The sequence below is a fragment of the Mixophyes fleayi genome, chromosome 1 (assembly GCF_038048845.1).
Source record: "Mixophyes fleayi isolate aMixFle1 chromosome 1, aMixFle1.hap1, whole genome shotgun sequence".
NCBI classification, from domain to species: domain Eukaryota; kingdom Metazoa; phylum Chordata; class Amphibia; order Anura; family Limnodynastidae; genus Mixophyes; species Mixophyes fleayi.
In genome coordinates, this window is record NC_134402.1 from 202,313,241 (window position 1) to 202,339,835 (window position 26,595).

The 26,595-nt window shown below is 41.1% G+C and overlaps 1 protein-coding gene across 1 annotated transcript in view; it reads right to left on the reverse strand.

The window, feature by feature from the left end:
• The window catches only part of REXO1 (RNA exonuclease 1 homolog), a 48,683-nt gene that overhangs the window by 13,562 nt on the left and 8,526 nt on the right, over positions 1 to 26,595 (reverse strand). Inside the window, exons 2-9 of the mRNA XM_075201674.1 lie at positions 16,211 to 17,793; positions 11,044 to 11,139; positions 8,401 to 8,638; positions 7,762 to 7,907; positions 5,874 to 6,011; positions 5,677 to 5,800; positions 4,779 to 4,971; positions 4,454 to 4,468 (exon numbers count right to left, since the gene is read on the reverse strand). Of these exons, the coding sequence (XP_075057775.1) occupies positions 4,454 to 4,468; positions 4,779 to 4,971; positions 5,677 to 5,800; positions 5,874 to 6,011; positions 7,762 to 7,907; positions 8,401 to 8,638; positions 11,044 to 11,139; positions 16,211 to 17,793 (2,533 nt within the window). The remainder of the gene's footprint in view (positions 1 to 4,453; positions 4,469 to 4,778; positions 4,972 to 5,676; positions 5,801 to 5,873; positions 6,012 to 7,761; positions 7,908 to 8,400; positions 8,639 to 11,043; positions 11,140 to 16,210; positions 17,794 to 26,595) is intronic.

Consider the following 26,595-nt stretch of genomic DNA (forward strand, 5'->3'; position numbering starts at 1 on the left):
CACACTCTACAGACACACACACACGCACACTCTACAGACACGCACACTCTACAGACACGCACACTCTACAGACACGCACACACGCACACTCTACAGACACACACGCACACTCTACAGACACACACACGCACACTCTACAGACACGCGCGCGCGCGCACACACACACACACACACTACAGACACGCGCGCGCACACACACACTACAGACACGCGCGCGCTGCGCGCGCGCACACACACACACTACAGACACGCGCACACACACACACACTACAGACACGCGCACACACACACTACAGACACGCGCGCACACACACACTACAGACACGCGCGCACACACACACTACAGACACGCGCGCACACACACACTCTACAGACACGCACACACACACACTCACTCTACAGACACGCGCACGCACACACACACACACACACACACACTACAGACGCGCGCGCGCGCACGCACGCACACACACACACACACACACACACACACTACAGACGCGCGCGCGCACACACACACACACACTCTACAGACACGCACGCGCGCACACACACACTCTACAGACACGCACGCGCGCACACACACACTCTACAGACGCACGCGCGCGCGCGCGCACAACACACACTCTACAGACGCACGCGCGCACACACACACTCTACAGACACGCACACACACTAGACACTCTATAGATACACACACACACTACACACACTACAGACACACGCACACTACACACACTAAACACACTACAGACACACGCACACTCACACTCTACAGACACACGCACACTACACACTCTACAGACACACGCACAATACACAAATGCACACACTCTACAGACACACGCGCACAAACTCTACAGACACAAGCACACACTATACAGACACGCACACAATACAGACACACGGACACTCTACAGACACACGCACACACACACATTCTACACGCACACTATACAGTCACATGCACACAAACTATACAGTCACGCACACACATTCTACAGGCGCACACACATTCTACAGGCACACACACACTATACAGTCACATGCACACAAACTATACAGTCACGCACACACATACTCTACAGACACACGCACACACTACACACTATACAGACACACACACTCTACAGACACACTATACAGACACACTATACAGACACACACTATACAGACACACGCACACACTATACAGACACACGCACACACTATACAGACACACGCACACACACTCTCAGACACAAGCACACTATACAGACACACGGACACACTATACAGACACATGCACGCTCTACACACACTATACAGGCACACGCACACACTATACAGGCACACGCACGCAATACAGACACACGCACACACTACACAGACACACGCACACACTACACAGACACACGCACACACACTATACAGACACACGCACACACACTATACAGACACACGCACACACACTATACAGACACACGCACACACACTATACAGACACACGCACACAATATACAGACACACGGACGCACATTATACAGACACTACACACCATACAACACACACACTACACACCATACAAACACACTATGCAGACACAAACACGCACTCTACACACACACACTCTACAGACACCCACACACTCTACAGACACCCACACACTATACAGACACCCACACACTATACAGACACACGCACGCACTATACAGACACACGCACGCACTATACAGACACACGGACGCACTATACAGACACACGGACGCACACTATAGACACACGGACGCACACTATACAGACACACGCACACAGACACACACACACACACTATGCAGACACACACACACACTCTACAGACACACACACACACTCTACAGACACACACACACACTCTACAGACACAGGGACACACACTATACAGACACACGGACGCACACTATACAGACACACGGACGCACACTATACAGACACACGGACGCACACTATACAGACACACGGACGCACACTATACAGACACACGGACGCACACTATACAGACACACACTATAAAGACATACAGACATACAGACACACGCACACGCACACACTATACAGACACACGCACACAGACACTACACACCATACAGACACACACTATGCAAACACACACACTATACAGACACACACACGCACAAACTATACAGACACACGCACACACTATACACACACTATAGACATGCACGCTACACAAAACACACACTATACAGACACACGCACACACACACTATACAGACACACGCACACGGACACACTATACAGACACACGCACTCAGCAGGCGCGCGCGCACTCTACAGGCACGCACTATACAGACACACGGACGCACAATATACAGACACGCACACACACACTCTACAGACACTATACAGACACATGCACGCACTCTACACACACACACTATACAGACACATGCACGCACTCTACACACACACTATACAGACACACGCACACACACACACTATACAGACACACGCACACACTATACAGACACACGCACACACTATACAGACACACGCACACACTATACAGACACACACACACACACACTATACAGACACTACACACCCACACACTATACAGACACTACACACCATACACACACACTACACACCATACAAACACACACTACACACCATAAAGACACACATACTATGCAGACACAAACACACTCTACAGACACACACACACTCTCTACAGACACAGGGACACACTATACAGACACACGCACACACTATACAGACACACGGACGCACACTATACAGACACACGGACGCACACTATAGACACACGGACGCACACTATACAGACACACACACACACTATGCAGACACAGACACGCACGCGCGCACACACACACACACACACACACTATACAGACACACGCACACACACTCTCAGACACAAGCACACTATACAGACACACGGACACACTATACAGACACACACTATACAGACACACACACTATACAGACACACACACTATACAGACACACGCACGCTCTACACACACACACACAATACAGACACACGCACACACACTATACAGACACACGCACACACACTATACAGACACACGCACACACACTATACAGACACACGCACACACACTATACAGACACACGCACACAATATACAGACACACGGACGCACACTATACAGACACTACACACCATACAAACACACACACTACACACTATACAAACACACTATGCAGACACAAACACGCACTCTACACACACACACTCTACAGACACCCGCACGCACTATACAGACACACGCACGCACTATACAGACACACGCACGCACACTATAGACACACGGACACACACTATACAGACACACGGACGCACACACTATACAGACACACGGACGCACACAGACACACACACACTATGCAGACACACACACACTCTACAGACACACACACACTCTACAGACACACACACACTCTACAGACACACACACACACTATACAGACACAGGGACACACTATACAGACACACGGACGCACACTATACAGACACACGGACGCACACTATACAGACACACACTATAAAGACATACAGACATACAGACACACGCACACACACACACACACTATACAGACACACGCACACAGACACTACACACCATACAGACACACACTATACAGACACACACACGCACACACTATACAGACACACGCACACACTATACACACTATAGACATGCACGCTACACAAAACACACACTATACAGACACACGCACTCAGCAGGCGCGCGCGCACTCTACAGGCGCGCGCGCACTCTACAGGCACGAACTATACAGACACACGGACACACACTATACAGACACACGCACACACACACACACTATACAGACACACGCACACACTATACAGACACACGCACACACTATACAGACACACGCACACACTATACAGACACACGCACACACACACTATACAGACACTACACACCCACACACTATACAGACACTACACACCATACACACACTATACAGACACTACACACCATACACACACACTACACACCATAAAGACACACACACTATGCAGACACAAACACACTCTACAGACACACACTATACAGACACACGCACGCACGCACACTATACAGACACACGCACACACTATACAGACACAAACACACACTATACAGACACACGGACGCAGACTATACAGACACACGGACGCACACTATACAGCCACACGGACGCACACTATACAGCCACACGGACGCACACTATACAGAAACACATAGTATGCCACAGTTGCCCCCAGAAACACATAGTATGCCACTCTACAGACGCGCGCGCGCGCACACACACACACACTCTACAGACACGCGCGCACTATACAGACGCACACTCTACAGACACGCGCACACTACACACTCTACAGACACGCGCACAAACTCTACAGACACACGCACTCGACAGACTCTAGACTGTCGAGTGCGTGCAGACACAGGCACACTACACACTCTACAGACGCGCGCACTACACACTCTACAGAAGCGCGCGCTACACACTCTACAGACGCGCGCGCGCGCACACTACACACTCTACAGGCGCGCGTGCGCACACTACACACACTCTACAGGCGCGCGTGCGCACACTACACACACTCTACAGGCGCGCGCGCGCACACTACACACTCTACAGACGCACGCGCACTATATCATTAGAATAGCATAGAAGGAACACAATGGAATAGCCTGCATGCTGATTAAACATTGTATTGCTTCTACCGCATGCTATATTAGTAAACACACCCCTATGGCAGTGATAAACAAACACATTTGCATGTGACAACACAATGCCAACATCAATTTATTACCTGTCAACTCCTCCTCCCGATGAGCATTGCGTTGCACAGAGAAACTGGTTTTTGCTGCCAACTTTCCCCCAAGCACAGACTTATGGGAAACTGCTTTCTTGTTCACGATTTCTGAAGGAATAATAAGGGGAAAAATTAATGGAGCAAAAAACACTGATTAGCATGTATAACCCGTAATTATAATTTCATATTATATATATATATATATATATATTTATTTGATTGCTTAAATTGCTCCTGAGGAAGTCTGGATTGACCCCGACGAAACGCGTCGAGCTTGGTTGCTATTTCTATGCTGTTTCCTATACCCAATGTAAGTTATTTTATTACCTTGTTTATTTAATCAATTTATATACTACATCGCATTTTCTCCAATTCTATTCTGCCACCATTTGGGGGAACTGCTGGTTGTGGAACACGAGTTTAAACAAAATAAATCCTGGTTTATCTACTGATTTGGAGAGTGCTGTCTTCTCCAGTGACTCTGGTATGCAGATTGCATTTTTATTTTGGTGATTCTATGTGAATGGGCTCTGCTTTTGGGGTCAAAAACACCCTTTTCACTATATGTGGCTAGGAGATTGACACATTGTGTTGTTACCGTTCTCACACGTGGTGTGTTTTACAATATATATAGTATTACACTGGAGGAGATTGCCAAAAAGATGCTTAGCTCCCCTGGTATAGTGGAGAACACTTTTCCATCTCTTGCACCTGAATAGTTGTTTCAGAACAGATTTTCACTGTATGTAAAATGTCACTTCAAAATCAATTATCCCTTCAAATCACATGAAAATATCGTTACTGTTTACACACTTGGAGATATAGGTTTATCATCGGATCCCTGGCTCCTCAGTTTCTTCAGTGAGTTGACTGCCACATTTAGATAAATATTACGACTGCTGCTACGGCTGTAGACCATTTTTTCCTCTTCAAGAGCCTGCAAATAAATAGCATTTATGACACTGCTGAAAATGAGTGGCAAGGCTTACTGGTTAAGGGGGTACACTCACCTTGTCAAATGCTTCTTGCTGTGAGTGACAGAACTTCAAGCACTCATCAATAAAGAGTTGCAGGTAACGCTGCCGAACAGTGGTTGGTACTTTTGCACCAAAATCATTGGGGATGACTGGCCTCTTCAAGGTAGTACTCTGAAACAAAAGTAGCAAAGTGGATTTGAAGGATGGAAAAAAAGGACTAGGCTCTTTTAAATTATATAAACTTAATATTAATATCCCCCCAAAAAACAAGCAATTAGGAGAGAACATTTGAACACTGTAAAAGCAAAAGTTTTGTCCCACTTTCTTCTCCTTAAGAGAACACTTAAAATATTTGCTTTCATGCAAAGCCGTGTGTGGATTTGGAACGGGGCTCCTACTTGACCTTTCCCTTAGTAGACCTGCTGTGGACCCCAAAAAATGCTCGTCTACCTTCCTCCTGTCATCTCCTCTCCATCTCGGATGCTCTGCTGATTTGGGATAGATTAATGAACCGACATTCTGAACTATCATTAATACTCGCAATATCTGCCCCTTCAGGCACTTTATAAACTTATCATTACCACCTGGTACTCTAAGGGACTGACCTCTCTTAAAGATCTTTACGCTCAGGACCTTTTCTCCCCTTTTCCCTTATCCAGGTGCGTTTTAATATTCCTACTAAAAGCTATGTTGAAGTACAATCAAATTCGCCACTGGATAAGCTCGGCCTCAAAGATGCTTAACTCTTTATCTCCTACCCCCCTGGTTGATAGACTGACAAAAGGCCCTAACGAGGAGGGGGGGGGGGGGGGGGGGGGGAATAGCTTTCTGGTACCAGTATCTCCAATCTCTTATAGAACCCACAAAGTCTCCATCCCAAACTAAATGGGAGTCGGACGTCCACCTTAAATAATTTCCCACTGCAGGGGGAAAAGGTTAAGTGTATTAATCACACTGAGATGCACATTAAAACTGGTTAACAGATTATACCTCACTCAGGCCAGGCTCCATTTTATGTGGCCCTCCCAAACGAAATCATGCTGGCGTCAATGTGACCAAACAGGTGATATATTTCACGTCTTTTGGACATGCCACATCATACGGAATTTTGGCAAGAGGTTTTCGATTTTTATTTCCACCATTTTGGGGGGGGTGGGGGGATCCCATTGACATAGATCCAGGCATGGTACTACTCCACCTTTATCCCACTCTTCTGCCCATAAACATGACCGATATCTCCTGGGTCGTATTCTAACAGCGACCAGAGCAACGATAGCTCAAAATTAGAAAGATTCCGCTCCTCCTACCTTGTCTAGAATCATCTCTGAAATCCAGCATAGTTTTGAGATGCAGACGATAGACATGCCTTACATAACTTTCGCCTAGACCCCCATCATGAAGTGGTTTAGGTGGCACGTGTATGTGACAGAGGGAGCTGGAGCATTTAGATGACCCCCTTCCCCTACTCATTCGCCCCCAAGCCTTGTCTGACTCTCCCCAGAACAACTAGTAGGTTTTTTTCTTTTTCGTGCTGTTCCTAGGAAGGTTTATATTTCCGCATTGTGCAATGTCATGTTTACTCTCTCTACAAAGGATTGACAATATTCTCTTTTTTTTTAATAGTATTATCTGTAGATTATGTTGTGTTGTAATAATCATTGAGCAACTATCTTCCCCCCACCAACCCTCCAGTGAGGGGACTCCCCTTGTGTCCCCTCTCCTTCCCCATTTTCCCCTTTTTATTGTTTGACTCTTCTTATTTTCTGCATCCCATACCCTTGCAAAAATTTCTCCAAAAAAAATTATTGATGAAAAAATAAAAATGTTGCTTGCCTGCTTAAAGATGCGTCGGTCCACACAAGCTTTTGTAGATCATTTTAAAGCTAGCTTTCATCACCCAATTATTACAAAATAGCCATACCTGCAGAGATGGGACGTGTGCCTGTCTTTTTTGCAAAGTTGAAGAAGTTGTTTTGGATGTCATGCCAGACAGCGTCCGCAATTTTAGAGTAGGGGACGAACCATTGCATGTTTCAGCACTACCCACAGGTGCTGTGTTCTTTGCTTCTGTGTGAAATAATATTTGGCTGTTACATGCCTGTCTTCCAATCATTTTACAGAATCAATACAATCATGAACGACAACAAATGTAAACATGCTGGGGTACAAAAAAGGGGTCCTTCAACTAAAATTCTACCAGCCATTTTTGTTGTTAATGTCTGGTTGCTACGAGCTGCAGTACATTCTGTCCAATATTTGGTTTATTAGCTTTCATAAAAGTCTATCATTTTCATCAACAGATTTACATCCATCATAACACTGACATTCAATAAATGTTATTATTAAAAGTTAGAGCATGAGTGGATTGTACATACTATATGGTAATAATAACAAGCATTATGCATAGACTAGGGTGCAGCTGCCAGCTACTACTGTGTACTAGAGCACAGCATATAACATAATGGATTACTTGCAAGAATAGTTCAGACCCCAGCTAAACATAATTAACACAATCAGTTCCATGCAGACCAGTCATTAAATAATATTTTCCTTCAGTTACCTGGCAAGAGTGACTGACAGGAAGAGGAAGAGAAAGATCCTGGCATATGAGCAATCCTCTTCTTTTCTCCTGACACGTTGGGAGTGGACTTCTGGACACTTCTAGTGAGCTGAAGTGCCTGCTGCTGAGCTAGGAGTTGTGCAGCTTGTTCCTGTGCCCGCTGAATCCTCTCATAACAAATCTCCTGAGGTGTAGGGCGACAGTATGGGCGGATAACAGGTTTACTGGAAGAATCAGCCTGGCAGAAAAGATAAAATAAGTGTATACATAAACACTGCATTCTCTGTTACAGAAAGACAACATGGAGTATAGTTCCTAATTCCTCATCTACTATTAAAATTCACCCTGTGACATTCAGGTCCAAACATTAAATCGAAAGTATTTATTTTGCGAACAGATGCCACTAAAGCACACCGGGAAATGGTTAAGTTACTTTAAAATTGATAACTCATGAGGTCTATCTAGAATCTATGGGGCATATTCAATTCCGATCCGCGGTAACGAAAATGCGCACTACTGCCGGTAATACGGTATCACAATAACGCGGATTTTCGTACGCAGCCCTATGGGCTGCCAACGAAAATCCACGTTATTGCGGTACCGCGGATTACATTCGCGGCCGTTCCGGTGAGATCCCGCGAATCGGGATCGGAATTGAATATGCCCCTATATGTCTACACCTCTACTATTTTAAAATTTATTATATATATTTTTCAAGTCACTTCTGTTTATACAAGATATTTTTCTCCTTGTGACATTGTTAGAAGCTGTGGCTCAATCGATTTATACCCTGAGTAACATGGTGATGTGAGTTCAATTCCCCACAATCACCAATATTTTTGTTCAGATATTTTTGTCTAATATGTAAACTAAAATAAGTTCTTTTATACTAAAGAGTAATTTATATGAAAAATGAAAATTTCTGAAATTTATACAAATAGTATTAATAGTATTGTAGCTTTACTTTTGTCTTCAGCTGATATAAGAACATCTTTATGTGAAATTTTTATGTGAAATTCCTGTGATACTTTTAAATAGAGATATATATATATATATTTATTAGTCTGAATATATTGGATCTCAGACCACATTGATTTTAAGCTTCAAATAAAAGATACACATACATAATAAGATATCTCAAATGGAGAGTCCTTTAAGCACGTATAATATACAAAAAGAAATCAAGCTGATAATTGGAAACATCAGTTCCTGATTAATGCAAGAAGGCTCCTCTATAAATACCAACAGAAACACCTACAGACTATCTTTGAAAAAGTTGGAACGCGTTAGATGGTAAATGAAGACTCTCTTTTAAACTTTTGAATTATCAATCTACTTAGCAGACTATTATCCACCAACTTTTCATTCATTTGGGTACCATCACCGAATCTCCACTCATAAGTGTACCTCACAGGTATTTTGAACATTTGATCAGACCAGACGGAACCCGATTTTACTATATCTATATATCTATATCTATATATCTATATATCTATATATATATATATATATACACACACACACATCCTGCCCAGCTTGTATGTTTGGTCTCACATCCAGATTCACTAATTGGTGTTGCAATAGAACATCGGATCTGAACACATACTAAGATCACATTGAGCGGAACAAGCATCCGGCTGTTGCAACGTGGATCTACTGTGGTTCCGCCTTTCTGTGAGGCCGCTTCATGGGGGTCTGTGTGGATATTTCACCGCGCTGTGGAGCAGATCATTAGCTGTGAGAATAACGCAGCTCATCACCGTTTCAGCAGCTTAAATAAGCGCTTTTCTGATATCATTGAAGGGGAGAAGATAATACGCGGATACCGCAGTAAGAGGCACATTGTGTCTATTTTTTTTATAATATATTTTTAATTTTCATTTTTATGTTTTATTTTTTACCAATTGGGCTCCAACCAGATGTCTTATTAGTATCTTTATAGGAGAGAATATAGTGTCAAGATAAGACTATCACACCTCCTTGTACACTCTCTCCGCTATCTCTTACCTCACATATTTTTTGTGATTATCCGGACATCTTTATCTTTTGTCACTTTTTGAATATATAAACTCAATGAATATAACATATATTTAGTGTACTGGCCAGACAATATTTATATGGATTGAACATTTATATGCTTTTTAACTTTTATATCTAATTGGTAGCAAATATATTGCTTTTATTATTCATGTATACCACTTTGAAGCTAATTAAACTGAAGTAAAACGTTATCCAGCATCTGTGTGTATTTTTCTAGTGCTACTATATCATGGCCAATCCCACCTCTTGATATATATTGGTACACATTTTTTGAGATTCGCAAGCCCAAATGAGGTTGCCACCGATATAGTTTTGCATATATATACACATTATAATATATATATATATATATATATATATATATATATATATATATATATATATATATACACACATTGTTATTATCACTGGAGCATAAGGGGTTATATATTTTCTGTAACTTACTTTAAAGTCCAGTACAAAGTAAAAAAAAAAAATAATTAAGATTTCAGGATAATTATGTGACTGGGGAATAATAGCATTTTCCTATTAAAAAAAAAAAAAAAGAAAAGAAAATGCAGATGTGATACCTTGGATAGATATGTAATTGAGGAAGATACTCACATGATTTGTATTGGCGGCATGAGAAATCCTCCGCTTCTGACCAGCAAACAAAGTAGTCAAGTTTAGTTCAGCTTTCTCCTCACTATCCTCATTCAACTGGGGGGAGGAAAAAAATATTCAGGTCTCAGAATAACAGAAATTATCAGGAATAATGTATTGAATGAATCCATTAAAAGATTTGTCTGTAAGCTATTTTTTGGACAAAGAAACAAACCCTGATCAGCTAAGTTGTAGCAAGAAAAAATAAAATACTGGGGACGGATAATCATCAATAGAATTACCATCACTATGTAAAGAAACATATATATATATATATATATATATATATATATATATATATATATATATATATATATATATATATTCCACAAAAAACCTTACGGTTTAACATGTCCAATTAAGGTTCCTTATACACAATCTGCACCTCTGTCACTCTCCTGTGCAACTGAGACTTTTGCATTTTTATCTACAGTAGAAATAGCAGATCTGTTGCTGGCTATAGCAGTGTGCTGGGGGAATTTGTCTGCGTTTTTTCCTTTTCGGATAACCCCACCCTTTCATGCACCTGTTATAGCCTATAAATTGATTTGAGCAACTACCAGTTCTTTATCTTTCTTTACACAATCTTCAATGTAAGAAAACTATTGGAACTCTTCCATTTAAACTCCAAAAAGCAATGAAATTACGACGATTAAGGCAGAAACCTTAATGGACGTGTTCCTTGCGCAAACCAGACATGGTATGCCATCACATCCTGTGGTTAGCTGCAGATTCAGCACTATCATGGAGTGAGTTTGCTGTCACTCACAAAATGGTGGAGCTGCTAATTCACAGATTTGTGTGTTCACTGGAATACACAGAAAGTCCCCACAGCCATCCCTCTTAGTCCTGATTTGTGGATGGTAATTTATATGTGTGTATGCAAGTTTGGAGCTACATACTAGAGCAGTGGTTCCCAAACTTTTGCAGTTCGCGGCACCCTTAGTGTCTCCAAATTTTTTCAAAGCACCCCTCCAAAATAATTATTGAGCAGTCCTGTTTTAGAAGTAGTTGGGTCAAAAAATTATAATAAGTATTTAGGTCAGGACAGAAATACTTATTTAGTTGTATGCAAAAAATGCCCCCTCTGCATCCAGACACACTGCCCCCTGTCCCCCCTCCTCTGCCCTCTCTCACGATGTCCCCCCTCCTCTGCCTTCTCTCACGCTGTCCCCTCCTCTGCCCTCTCTCACGCCGTGTCCCCCTCCACTGCCCCTCTCACGCTGTGTTCTCCTCCACTGCCCCGCTGTCGCTCTCCTGTGGCCCGCTGTCTGCCCTTCTGTCACTCTCCTGTGCCCCGCTGTCACTCTCCTGTGCCCTCTGTCTGCCCCGCTGTCACTCTCCTGTGCCCCTCTGTCTGCCCCGCTGTCATTCTCCTGTGCCCCTCTGTCTGCCCGCTGTCACTCTCCTGTGCCCCTCTGTCTGCCCCTCTGTCCCTCTCCTGTGCCCGTCTGCCCCGCTGTCAATCCCCTGGGAGCCGCGGCGCACAGTTTGGGAACCGCGGTACTAGAGCCTGATTTGTGAATGTACCGAGATTTGGCTGAACAGAACCTCATATTGAGGATTTAGTATTTACGAGTGCATAACTGAAGTTTGCGCATCAGTACTCTTATTAACTGAGGATTTGGTAAACCAGCTGGTTACTTCTGCAATAAGACCTTTTCCAATTGATGACCTTTCATTTTTACCACAGCTGGACTAATTTTGGTTCCTTAATTTTCTCTGAGCAATTATAACATCTGTGTCTATCTGTATATGCTGATTTGAGCACTCGCTGCACATTTAAAATACTTTGTATTGTTGGCAATTCATTTGCATGACGTTTTTACTTTATTAATAAATACATATGATATCCTTTATTATTATATTAAAATAAACTAGTTTTTTTTTTTCTTTTGCTGTGGGAACATATTCTTATTTTATGTATATACCCCTTGCAGCTTTGTTCTGGCGCTCTCTGTGCGTTCAGTTTACACTACTGAGCAGTTTACCGGGAAATATTTTATTAGTTAAGTCTTGTTGGCTTTATGTATCCTTGAATAGTTATTAATAGTCAGCTTAGGCCTTGTAAGGGAATGTAATGGCAAAATTTGCTCACTGATAACCAAACTAAGCAGAGGCTTCTCTACCATTTAAATGTATTTCAAATATATTATTTCGTGGTTTTTTTTTATGAAGTTATTCTACTGTCCCTTTCTAAGACACAGAGACCCTAAACTACGATAAAGGTAAACTAAGAGAATGTACTACTAACTGTATGTGTGTATTCCATTGAACACACAAATCTGTGAATTAGCAGCTCCACCATTTTGTGAGTGACAGCAATCTCACTACATGATAGTGCTGAATCGGCAGGATGTGATGCCTGTATGTCTGTATTGCTCAAGGAACACGTCCATTAAGGCTTCTGCCTTAATCGTCGTAATTTCATTGCTTTTTGGAGTTTAAATGGAAGAGTTCCAATAGTTTTCTTACATTGAAGATTGTGTATAAGAAACCTTAATTGGACATGTTAAACCGTAAGGTTTTTTGTCTATGGAATTTCATGGCTGTTTGTAAAGTGAAAATATTGATAATAAATTAAATTTATGAAGTTAGAATTTCACAGCAGTTAAAAATAGTGGAAACTAGATGCGCCAAGTGGTTCTTCTTAATCCCTATTAAACAATAGTGTTTACATTGCTCTACTATATTAGCCTATACCACCTCTGTTAGATGCCTATCCCACCTGTCCCCTACTGTTTTGATAAACCTAGTACCCTCCATTTCCAGTGCATGTCATTTTTTCACAAATCCCCAACTGCCCACCAGCTTTGTAACCTCATGCACACGTCACCGCCTATTGCACCAGTTTTAATCTCATGTTACCTAATGTGTACCAGTGTCTCTCACTTGACACTCCATTCTCACCAGCTCTATTTTCACTTGTCACCTATTTTGCACCAGCAAATGTTTCAAATGTCACTCCCTGCGCACCAGCTTTTGTCACATATGTATGTATGTATGTATGTGCAGGAAGGCAGTGATGGGATGAAGTATGCATGTTCTGGTAGCCATTGGTACATATGTATGTTCTGGCAGGATTTGGTGCATATGTATGTTCTGGATGGCAGTGATGGGATGAAGTATGTATGTACTGGCAGCCATTGATGCCGTATGATGTTCTGGCTGGCAGTGGTAGGGTCTGTCTGTCTGTTGTGGCAGACAGTGGTGGGGTACAGAATATATATATATATATATATATATATATATATATATATATATATATATATATATGTATGTTCTGGCAGGAAGTGATGTGGTGCAGAATGTATGTTTTGACATTACAATCATAAAGACTGGTGCGGAACACCTTGTGTTGTCCTTAAAGATGGTCCATCTGACATTTGAGAAGCTGTGTTAGAATGTGTTAAAATACAATGCGACAGAGTGATAATTCCTTGATCCTACACTTCCCAGCAGCTCTATTATGGATCCTGGGATTTATCAGGAATGAAAAAAAAATACAAGTACAGTGACATCTTTTCTACCAAACAATGTGCTAATGGGAAACTTCTTACTGGTGCTTATCATGGTTGTCAGGATGAGAGCATGAATCTCATATGAGGAAATAGAATATTAAATGCCAGGGCCCAAATAAAATATTGCATTGATACATAAATTTACCTAATTTTCAACTCAGATAAATATTTGACCAAATGTTTTTAAAAAGGAAACAAATAGCCCAGTAGGAGGTAATTAGGTTGAGCAAACCCTTTTGTTAGGAGATCTGCTTAAGATATGCAGATCACAGACATCCATTGTTTTGATCATGTATTGCACTTCCTAATTGACCTCCTTTCAATAGGTAAACACAAAGAACCACTAATTGTAAATAAGAGCCAGTTGCCTAGGTGAGAATCTTGGAGACAAAGGACACATTTGAAAGCCTATACAGGTATATAAAAATATGGGCTTCAAAAGGAAAATGTTTTCATAGTTCATATTTTGGGAAATCTGGGTGGCTCTCCATACCAAGGAGCAGAAATCACACCAGGGTTGTGAATGACAGGTACTGGCAGGAACAGTTATAATCACATATCTTTGGAAAAGGTATGTCACATTGTCATAATTCCATCATGTTTGGTATTTAAATGTGGGGGAGTTTATGACTTGTTTATTGAAGGGAGTGTTATGTTTTTGGGATATATCTCAGAGAAGCTACCAAAGGTCAAAACTTTAGGAATCGTTTTGAACAAACTGTAGGTGACACCCAGGGGACATTTCCGCCTCCTACATGAACATCCACACTGCCCCTGTAAATGCCGTCCTATTTCATTTTGCTTAAAAACCTGTGTTGTGAAAGGACAAGTTGTCAGAATTTTTGGGAAATCATTTCACATTGATAAGCTGTGAATCTTCCAAGCCAATTTCCCTTGGCCAGAGAACGCAATTCAAGCAAGTGCTACCCTGAATGCAACCCCTTTTTATTTTAAACTGCTTTGTTTGTGTATGTCAATCTATTAATTGTTTATTCATTATTTTTCTTTATATCTGAATGCCCTGTACTTTTGTATATTACATCTATAATTTAATATGTGGTGTCCATGATACTCTAACGAATCCATTAGCCTGTTAAGAATATAGCTCAACCAAGTTAACCCTTTGAATGCCAGTGTGATTTGTTGATACATTTGATTAACAAGCTGTGCGTGCTTGTATTTACATTTGTGTAACAGTCTGAAGGTATGAAGAGTTAACCCTTTGATTGCTGGTGTGGGTCTTGCTAGTCTGTGAGCAGCTAGAAGCCTGTGTGCTAGTGTGGAATAGTATATTGGGGTCCTATTGCCTGTAGTGTGTGAGGTGTGAGTGCTGTTTGGGGGCGATTCAGTAGGTCTATAACTTGTGTGATAGGTAATGAGAGACTGCGGGCTGAAATAGTGTGTAACCTCATACAGCGAACACCCCAAAGTCACGGCAGCTGGGAGCGTGTTCGTGACACTGGTGTACAGGCACCAGTGTGGAATACTCCAACATTCAAGGTTTTGAATCTATATCACTTTATTGGCTGAGAACACTGCATTCAAATAATGCAAAAAAACAAAAACTACAAACATTTGGTGTTTCATCATTTAACACCACGTTTTACCTGCTTTCCCATTCTGCCTTTGTCTTCAGACTTAACATCTTGTGACTCATTAAAAACTCTTAAGCACTCCTCCAAAGGGTCTGGATCAGAGTCAGAGTCCAAATTTTTTTCAAGGATGCAATAATCTATCTCAGACGAATCCACAGAGGAAATAGAAGTCCTATGAGAGGTCACCTTGCTTCTTTGTATGCTCTTTTCATCTTTTTCAGAACTTGAACTATTATTTTGTGGACTAGGTTTTTGGTTTTCACCCTCTTCACTGCTCTCATCGCCAAATAAATCCACATGACTTAAACTTCTCTGTTTTGTTTTGGCCTTAACAGTCCCTTGGGCAAGTTCGTTGGACTTTTTCTTAGATACAGATTTTACCTGTTTGGCTTTGTGTTTTATATGATTAACATCCCCTACTTTACCCCTTGGGTCTTTCTTAACATTAGTACATATCTTATCCTTTCCTTTAACCTCACTGTCTTTCTTGTTACTGTTAGCTACTAAAGTTTTCCCGGTTTCTGTATTACGTTTTTTATTTCCATTCTTTTCGGGTGGTCTGCTTTCTGTTTTTGTCTTCTTATGATCGCCCAATTTGTTTTCCCGATTTTTAACATCTATGATTTCAGATTTCTTTTTAACAAAACTTTTTGATTTCTCTTTCTTTCTCTCTTTATTAAAGCCTTTGCTCTTTCCAGAGTCAATATTTATCAATAGCTCTTTTACTAAGTCCTTCTTTTCATACTTAGGTTCCATATGTTTGAGAGTTTTTTTATTATCTTTACTGTAGGTTTTTATGTGTTGTCCAATATCATCCATGTCATACTGTACTGCAATTTCCTTCACTTTACATTTGATTGCAGCCCCAAACTTGGCAGATTTCTCAGCTAATGAAACGCTCCGTTTTGTCCCAGAAGGGAGAATCTTGTTTGCATTTGAATAACAATGCAATTCAAAATCCTCTTCAGAGTCTGTAAATTTAGCCTCTACCAACATCTCTGAAGTCTGGTGGCATGACTTCTTAGATGACAGAGCATAGTCTTCATTCTGGCTGTTTGTTCTACTCCTTTTAGTCACCTTTTGGTGTTTAATCTTGCTTAAATGCCTAGCAGAGTAGTTAGACATAGGATCATACTCCATATCTGTGTGAGGCTTGGAGTTATCAATTACATATTTGTTGGTCTTGTACTTAGAAACTGAAGTCACTGCTGTTGGAACATACTCCATGAACCTACTTTTACTTTCTCCATCTTCTAAATCATCTAATGTGTATTTACATGGCTTAACTGACTGAGCCAGTGGAGTTGGGTTATAACATGAACCACTGGTTCCAGATCCTCCTGGATCATACTCCAGAGGAGAAAAAGACCCAGATTGTACAGATTGCTTTAGGGGCCTATTGTAATCCTTCTGTGTCCCCAGTAGTTTCTCATATCTTCTCTGCTCTCTCTCCACCTCACTCTTGACTTCCTCAATGGCTTTATTGACTCTTTCCAGTTCCAGTATATCTTGGCTTGGCTCTGGAACAAACCCCAAGTCTCCATCATCCAAGCAGGGTGGTACAGTCGGGAGTTCAGGACTGTACGGCTCATACTCTGAAAAAGGAATACATGCATTCTAAGTAAATGGATAATCAAAGAAAAAATAATTTCTCTTTCAATAGATATTAAAAAAAACAAAAAAATCCAAACCACTGATATTAGCTTGACTTCATAATCACATATGTTTACCACTATCTTTTGTATAAAATAGTACTATGGTAGAAATTCCCCAGTTTTCTGGTACAATTTCTGGATAAGTATATCCATTAAAAGAGCAGCCATTTCAAAAATTAATATCATGAACACTGCCTGGAACAAATATTGTATACCATTTTTCATTTAAAACGCTCCACTACAACTTATTTCACTATCAACATGTGCACTGCCTCTGCAATGTGATAAAAAATTACATAAAATAAGAAATAAATATTGTGCTAATTAATATGAATGTCTTTCAAAAACAATTTAACTTCAGAATATTACTATTTATACAGTAACTTTGTATTGGTGTTGAGAATCTGTTCTACAGCAGCATCTAAACAAGAGCAGCATTGAAATCCATAGATGCATGGTTTAACTACTTCTTAAAGTAAACAGATCATAAAGTAAAAGGACAGTGTTATTTTGCTTCCATACCTTCAAGCGCTCCATATTTTAAAACAAAGTACCTGGTCATAAGTCTCTCAAAGTGGTTACCCTTCTGACTGAGCTTGAATGGCCTGCACAATGCAGATAACAGAACACACACCCACATCCAGAAATGCACATTTAACCATTTCACAACTCTGTACCTTCACTGACATTTATCAAAGGTACACGGAAAAAGTGTACCACACCAGCTGACAGAGCATGGGTCATAAAAGAAAAGGGAGAAAGAAAAAAAAAAAAGAGCAAACACTGCATTTAGCCTTTGACAAAAATCACCTAAGAAGTGATTTTGCATTGTTGCAAAACAGCAAAAGTGCACTTAAAATAAGAGGACCAAAAATAGTAACATTTAAAATAAAGAGTGATCAATACTGCCAATTCACAAAAATAAGGTAAACTGGATTTGGATAATTTGACTTTGGGGTCTATGCATCAATAACATGCGGTCCTCCTAAATATGCATTGCTAAAAAGCACCATGCCAGGGCTACTTTTGGAGTGACCCCTATGCTGCGATTTTTTTTTCCTATTTACAGTCAGCTCAGTTCTGCCGGTGATAGAAGGAAGTGCTGTGCGCATGTGTACAGCACTTCCACTGTACTGGAATCTGCAAAGCCAGAGAGGCTTCACAGAATCCCATAGGAAAAGACGGGTAATGCCATCCTGAGATGGCGTTACCTGTCTCCGCAATACACAGCGTATCAAAGCTTCATGCATTGCAGAACATCGCAGTCGCCATAGTAATCTATGGGGACTGCGATACTGAACAGTATTTGCCTGTACACAGGATTTCACAGAAGTCTCCTCCAATAGGCAGTAACTACATGGTAAACATACTGAAAAGATGCGGAAACTACTGTTAAGTGTAAAAAAAGATTGATGCATAGACCCCATAGAGAGAAGAGAGATATGTGTTGGTGGTTAGTGAAAGAGGTAAAGCCGAGGGATGGAATTTAGTCTTGGCATGATAAACAGAAGTATAATGAAATTATACATTAGTGGGAGACTGAGTAAATTGGATAGGGCTTAGATTAGTAAATAAAATGGCCTGCAAAGAAGATATCATGAAAATAGATAAATAAGATAATTGAAAGAAAAGCAGAAAAGTAATTGACCACAGGAATAATAGCACATTGACACTAGGGTGAGGATTTTGCACAAATTCTTAAAATTTGCCATTTTGTTGGTAGTATGGTGTGCAGCTTCAGTTGTTTGAAATAAATTGTACTCTCTTAATGAATAACAATCTATAAATATTCAAATGCCCCAACAACTTAAGCTGTGATATTGGGGTGAATGCAATTCTCTTGGGAAAGTCTAAAAGGAAATAACATCCAATTTACTCTTAAAAACAGAGTATTATTCTAAACTCTACCAAAACCTTAAACAGGGTCCTCAAGGAAATGAGCTGCATCCGTCAGGCACAGTGTGTCATGTATGTATAGCAAAATTGGTTCAATAGCAAAAGTGCTTTCTCTTAAAAACACTAACCTAATGCACAAGCCAGTAATGCCATTGTGATCGACAGTTTTGACTTTTATACCAACAGTTGTGTTCTACTGATGTCATCATCACTTCTGTGACTATAGTCACAAAGTAATAGTCAGGTTTCAAAAACGCAAGCATATATAACGATCAGCCACAACATCTAAACCACCTGCCTAATACTGTAATGGTTCCCGTTGTGCCGCCAAAACAGCTCTGACCCGTCAAGGCATGAACGCCACAAGACCTCTGAAGGTGTCCTGTTGTATTTGGCACCAAGACAGTAACAAATCAGCAAATACTTTAACTCTCGTAAGTTGGGTTCTCCATGACGGACATGTTATTCCAGCACATCCCACAGATGCTCAAACAGATTGAGATCTGGGAACTTGGAGGCCAAGTCAACACTTTGAACTCTTTGTCATGTTCCTCAAACAACTTTTGCAGTGTGGCAGGACACATTATCCTGCTGAAATAGGCCACTACCACATACCATTGTCATGAAGGGGTGTACTTAGTCTGCAACAATGCCTAGGTAGGTGGTATGTGTCAAAGAATGACTGGACCCAAGGTTTCACAGCAGAACATTGCCCAGAGCATCACACTGCCTCTGCCAACTTGCCTTCATCCCCTAGTGTAACCTGGTACCATCTCTAACCCAGGTAAACAACAAACCCGCACCCAGCCATCCACATTATATAAAAGAAAATGCGATTCATCGGATTAGACCATCTTCCATTGCTCCATGTTCCAGTTCAGGAACTCAAGTGCCCATTGTAGGTGCTTTCGGCAGTGGACAGAGGTCAGCATGGGCACTCTTCTGACTGGTCTGCGGCTACATAGCAAGTTGCGATGCACTGTGTGTTTGACACCTTGCTATCATAGTCAGCATTAACTTTTCCAACAATCTATGCTACAGTAGCTCTTCTGTGGGATTAGACCAGACAGGCTAGTCTTCGCTCCATACGTGCAACAATTAGCCTTGGGCGCTCATGAGCCTGTCGCCAGTTCACCAGTTGTCCTTCCTTGCACCACTTTTGGTAAGTATTAAGCACTGCATACCAGGAACACCTCAGAAGACCTGCTCTTTTAGAGATGCACTGACCCAGTCATCAAGCCATCTCAAGTTGGCCTTGTTAAAGTCGCTCAGATACTTTTGCTTGCCTATTTTTCCTGCTTCCAACACATCAACTTCATGAACTGACTGTTCACTTGCTGCCGAATATATCCCACCCCTTGACAGGTGCCATTGTAACGATATTCAAAGTTATACACTTCAGTTGTCAGTGGTTTTAATGTTGTGACGGATCGGTGTATATACTAAAGTAAATTGGCAGGCAGTGCAGTGTCTGCTGTTGTGGGCCAACCCAACCCCGAAAACCCACACCAAATACATATCAACCACCAGGACCACCATCTTGGAGGTACGTGGGGTACAGGGTGCAGGGGGCCCAGATGGAGTAGGGGCTCATCGCGTCCGGTCTACCCCAACCCCTTTTTATTTTTACTTTTAGATGTGGTACACGGATACGACAGTATCTGGAGAAAAACAGATCTATAGATCCGTTCCTCTCATTACTTCTCAACCTCCATTAACATCTGATGTTATGTGGAAGGTCGTGCACCACATGAACAGCTTGCCCGCCCGCTCACAGGAAACAAAAAACATTCAGACAAACGATCCTCCCTCTCCAACACAGCACTGGCACGGCTTTATAAGCAGGTGAACCAATGGGCAGCCAGTGATTTTTGTATGTAGCATAATGTTTTGGGATATTTTTACCTATATGGCTATACCATAACCATTTAGTCATAGCTCAGTTTGAAATATCCAAGTTATTTATTATTAGATTAGCTTGCTTTAAACTGAAATGGCAGATAAGTGGATTCAGGAGATTCAATCATCGATCAACCAGTATGTGCTCAAATAAGTTGTTGGTCTAATAGATCGGTTATCAAAATGTTGTCTGTACTATACATGTGTGGTCAGTTTTACATAAAGCTGGAACATGGGTGTGGCTGGATCACTTACAAATAACTTATTGTACAAATATATTTAAATTATTAGCACAGTGCGCCAATTTATATAATTGCAAATATACTGATTTTGATACTATGTTATTTATGTTATGTGTATTAGAAATGTACTGATTCCAGATGCAATAGGCATGTGTTTGAAGGAAATTTGTTTATGCAGCTGTCTGAAGAAAGAACCCCATGATAATCTCATGTTAATAATACCTTTTCATCTCAGAAGTCAACAGGTCTTTTCATCCTTAAAACCCAGGAAGGGGGTAGTTACATGTCACTCCGCTTTTGGCGGACACACAGCTCCCCAAGGCCTGGAGAGGTAGATCAGGGCACGGCAGTACTCCAGGGTCCGATTGTCCCTCTCCTGTCAGGGGCAGAGATTAATATATCTCAACGCCAGCCTGACCTCAGCTATCACTCTCAAATGAATGCCAATTTGCTGCCCTCTCTGGGGGGTCTTTTAAGCCCAGAAATTACCTCATAAGCAATTCCGTGACCGGCCTGATTGGTCCTTTTTGTGTGTTTACCTTTTCACAGAAAAACATACAGACAAGGAGATAGTAGATTAGTTACTCCTGATTTAATTAGGAACCAGTATTGTTATGGGGAAAGATCACCCTCCAGACACACTTCCATTTAAATAAACAATGCCTTCCTCTGTAATTAAACATAAAGCTCTGTCTGTGGACCCATTTCCTATGCTAGCACACATATATCAATGCTAAAGGAAGACAGGAGACCCCCTGGTGTGATGTCCATTCATACAGGACTGGTGGACAATAAACCTTTTTTGCCTAGACTGAAACAATGGACTAGTCTGCATGTTAATGATACCAACTGACAGTTACTTCAAAAAAGAATATACACAAGCTTAAATATGACTGTCAAATATGGGAGAACCAGAGGGCTAGAAAAAGTATATGTTTGATAGATCGCAGTCACCTCATTACCTCACAAATAGCTATAGTTTAAAGCAGAGGTGTCCAAACTCAGTTCTCCAGGACTACCAACAGCTCATGAGGAGAGTTAATCTATTTGGCTGGGTCAGTAATTATCCCACCTGTTTCAAAAGACAGAAATCCTGAAAACGAACTGTTGGTAGCCCTTGAGAATTGGTTTAAAGGCTTCCAGGACTTCTGACACTGATCTCCAACAGCATAGCAAAATATACCTGCTAGTAGCCAAAGTAACAGAGTGAGATAGCAGCTCTGTGACCAGTAGTCAAGCAATCATTGAGCCCTACTTCAGAGTTGATAGAGAGGTGCTGGGCACCCTGTGGTTTTTACCTCACCAGCTTCAACCTGTTAGTTGGTGTAAGTGACGATGTGTGGCCTGCAAACAAAAGAGGAATGCTAGGGTATGCTGTTGCAAAGGATTTAATGGTCTGCAGTTCCAGTAAAAACAGGAGAAACCTCCAGGGATGCAGGTCCAGGATCCCCACTAGGTTTACAAATGAGTTATATTGCTGTATAAACAGTTGGGCTGCTATTATACAGTCCAAAACATTTACTCTGAAGTGCTCCTCCAACGGCTTACAGATTGGATTTTGTGAATGTTGTCACAGCAGCTGTTGTGTATTGGATCTCCTGCATCTGCTGACTGACAACAGAAGCAGAGTAAGTCACAGTGGCGACAATTGAGGAGAAATTAAAGGAGGATGCGAGGGGACAGGGCTGCCATCAGAAATTGTGGGACCCAATACAAATGAAACAGGCAAAAAAACGACTTTGACCTGTCCACATCACTCATCTCAGAGTGGGCCTGATCATCATGCAAGGATTGTGGCTGTCATTTTAAAAAGTAATAGACAGCTCTCCCATCCAATTCAAGTACACTATTGTTAGGTGAATGCAGCTTCCACCTCACGTGCAGTGCGAAACAGGAGAGACCTTACAACTGTCCTTGAAGTCAGGTCAAAGTCCTGAGTGAGCGGGACAGTCACCCAAAATCAGGACTACCCCACCAGAATCAGAACATTTGTCAGACTGGCCTGCTCTCTCCTCTCTATTTTTGTATGTCTTATTCTCAGTTGCTGCTTGTCTGGATTCTGGAATCTTGGGGCTATGTTTGGAAAAAAAGAAATATGGAAAGAGTGAACCCTCTTGGTCTCCCTACCACCGGCCAGCCCTGACATTAAATCAATAGCACCCACACTTAATAATTAGGTCTCCATCCTGCAACCAACCCATCATAAAATGAATAGCATTCACATTTAATAAATATACCTATTTCCCCCAACCAGCCCGACATTAAATAATAAGTATTTACATTTAACAAACAGACCCCCCTCATTACCCACATTAAATGAATGGCATTCATATTTACTAAATACACATATTTCTCCCCAAAAGAGCCCTGGCATTAAATAGCACTCATGTTCAGTAATTAAAACCCCACCCCCTCCCATACTGTCTCAGCTATAAATAATCATTTACATATTCTAAATATCCCTCCTTCTCTACAAACTCAGCACATTCAATTAATAGCCCCAAAACAACCCAATCATTACATAAATAGTCCCATCACCCCAGTTTAAATTAATTGTCACTACTATGACCTTGTGACAGGATGGACCACATATGCCACCCTGTCTGTTGTTTCTGGGAATCGGCTGAGATTGCTTTGCCACCATCCCTTTTCGTTATTCCGAATACGCCTCTTCTGCCGCATGTAGGAGGAGCCTGCTGCCATCACTGGACTACTTTATGGCGTCCAGAACCACTTTCCTTCTGGGCACCTGTCGCTGCTAGTGTACTCCCATGTTGGTACACTTGGGCTGGTACCCCTGACCGCTTACTATGAATAAGGGTGCTGTGGATGGATGGCCCCTGGCCTATCGCACTGGCCAGAGCTGCTGCGTGTCGGCAGAGCGGTGGTACTGGAGAGCTGGGTCCAAACCTCAGAAACAGCCAGAGTACGGATTAGATTTAGGATCTAATCTGTAGGTCACAGGATTACAGCAATATTGAAGTTGTCAAGCAGGGTCTTGAAGCAAAGAGTGATGTTTTATTTCGCTCAAGTGTCCTGACAAGGACAGTTCCACTGATTAAAGGTATCAGTGGTCAGGTCAGATGGAACATCAGAATGATACATCTCAGTTTACAAGGGCTCTCTTTTTATACAGTTTTAGACACAGTCTCACCGGCTACTTTTAGAATCAGGATGCAATTTGTTTACCCAAAAACATGGATTTAGACGGAATGCAAAGCTACCAATATTTACACTTATCCGAGATATCCTAAAACCTTGCTGAATACAAATTTCCTCCAAAGAAAAGAAATCCCCAAGAAACGTTCCAAACCCCAAACAAGGCATATCCTTACACCAATATATACAAAAGACTTTCTAAACAAAGGCTTATTGTATCAAACATATACATCTGAAATAATGCATTTCCTTTAGCAATTTCTCCCCTGGTCTCAGAAATAAAGATTTCCGATATCAAAATATACACAATATCAAAAATAAGTGCATTGGCAATTATATAAATAAGCGCCCTGCGCTATTCCCTTTAAATAAATTTATACCATAAATTATTTATAAGTGATCCAGTCACAGTAGCATTTATTAAAAATCTACAGTTAAAAGGGAAAGACTGAATAGTGCATTTTATCATGATTCTTATGATAACATGTTCATGGTTAAAATGAACTTTAATTATGAAACCAGAAATTAACAGCTAAGGTTTCTGTATTACCCCAAAGTGATGCATGATGGAGAAGTTGCAATGTTCAATGCAGATATCCATTGTGAAGTTTATTATGTAGTTTATTATTTAAGTTAGTAATACACAAGTTTTAGTGTACATTGAGACAATATTGGCTTTTTGTGCTCTTTAAAATAAATAGCCAAGTCTATGACAGTAAATTAGTTAAGTGGAGAACTTAAAAGCGTATTCATGAGAGATCAGGAGTAGGACTGTTTTTCAAAAGAAAAGGCAGATATATAATAAACAAGATTGGATTAGTTCAAGCCCAGTATAGATATTGATGAATTGCTCACATTAATGACAATCACAAAGCATCATCATCATTTATTTATATAGCACCACTGATTCCACAACACTGTACAGAGAACTCATTCATATCAGTCCCTGCCCCATTGGAGCTTGCAGCCTAAATTCCCTAACATACACACAGACAGACAGAGAGAGAGACTATGGTCAATTTAATAGCATCCAATTAACCTACTAGTATGTATTTGGAGTCCCTGTAACTATTTCTTACTGCTTACTACTACTTCTCAACCATGCTCCTATCCATATCAGTCACGTACTCCACCAGCACTTTAGACAAACAACCATAACATTGGTAACTTAATTCCTCTTCCCCATCCACACACATTATTACCTTTATTTCACAACATATTCCACAGTATGGTACAATCAGATAACTTCAATCCTTGCAATTTCATTTCCCTTCTACAAGCACACTTATACACATACAGGGTCAATTTATTAAGAATAAAATCAGTGTTTCTTTTTATATTGAAGGAAACGAGCACACAGAACACCTACACCAACTGTATTAGAATTTAATACAAGACTGAATCATTGCAATGCTAAACCTTGTCATGAAACATCCTATTCTCTGCAACGCCCAAACTAGCACGCCAACCAACTTTCACAACTTTTTCTCTAAATTTCATGATCTTAGGAAACAGTGAAACTGATACATAAAGAACCCAGATAGCA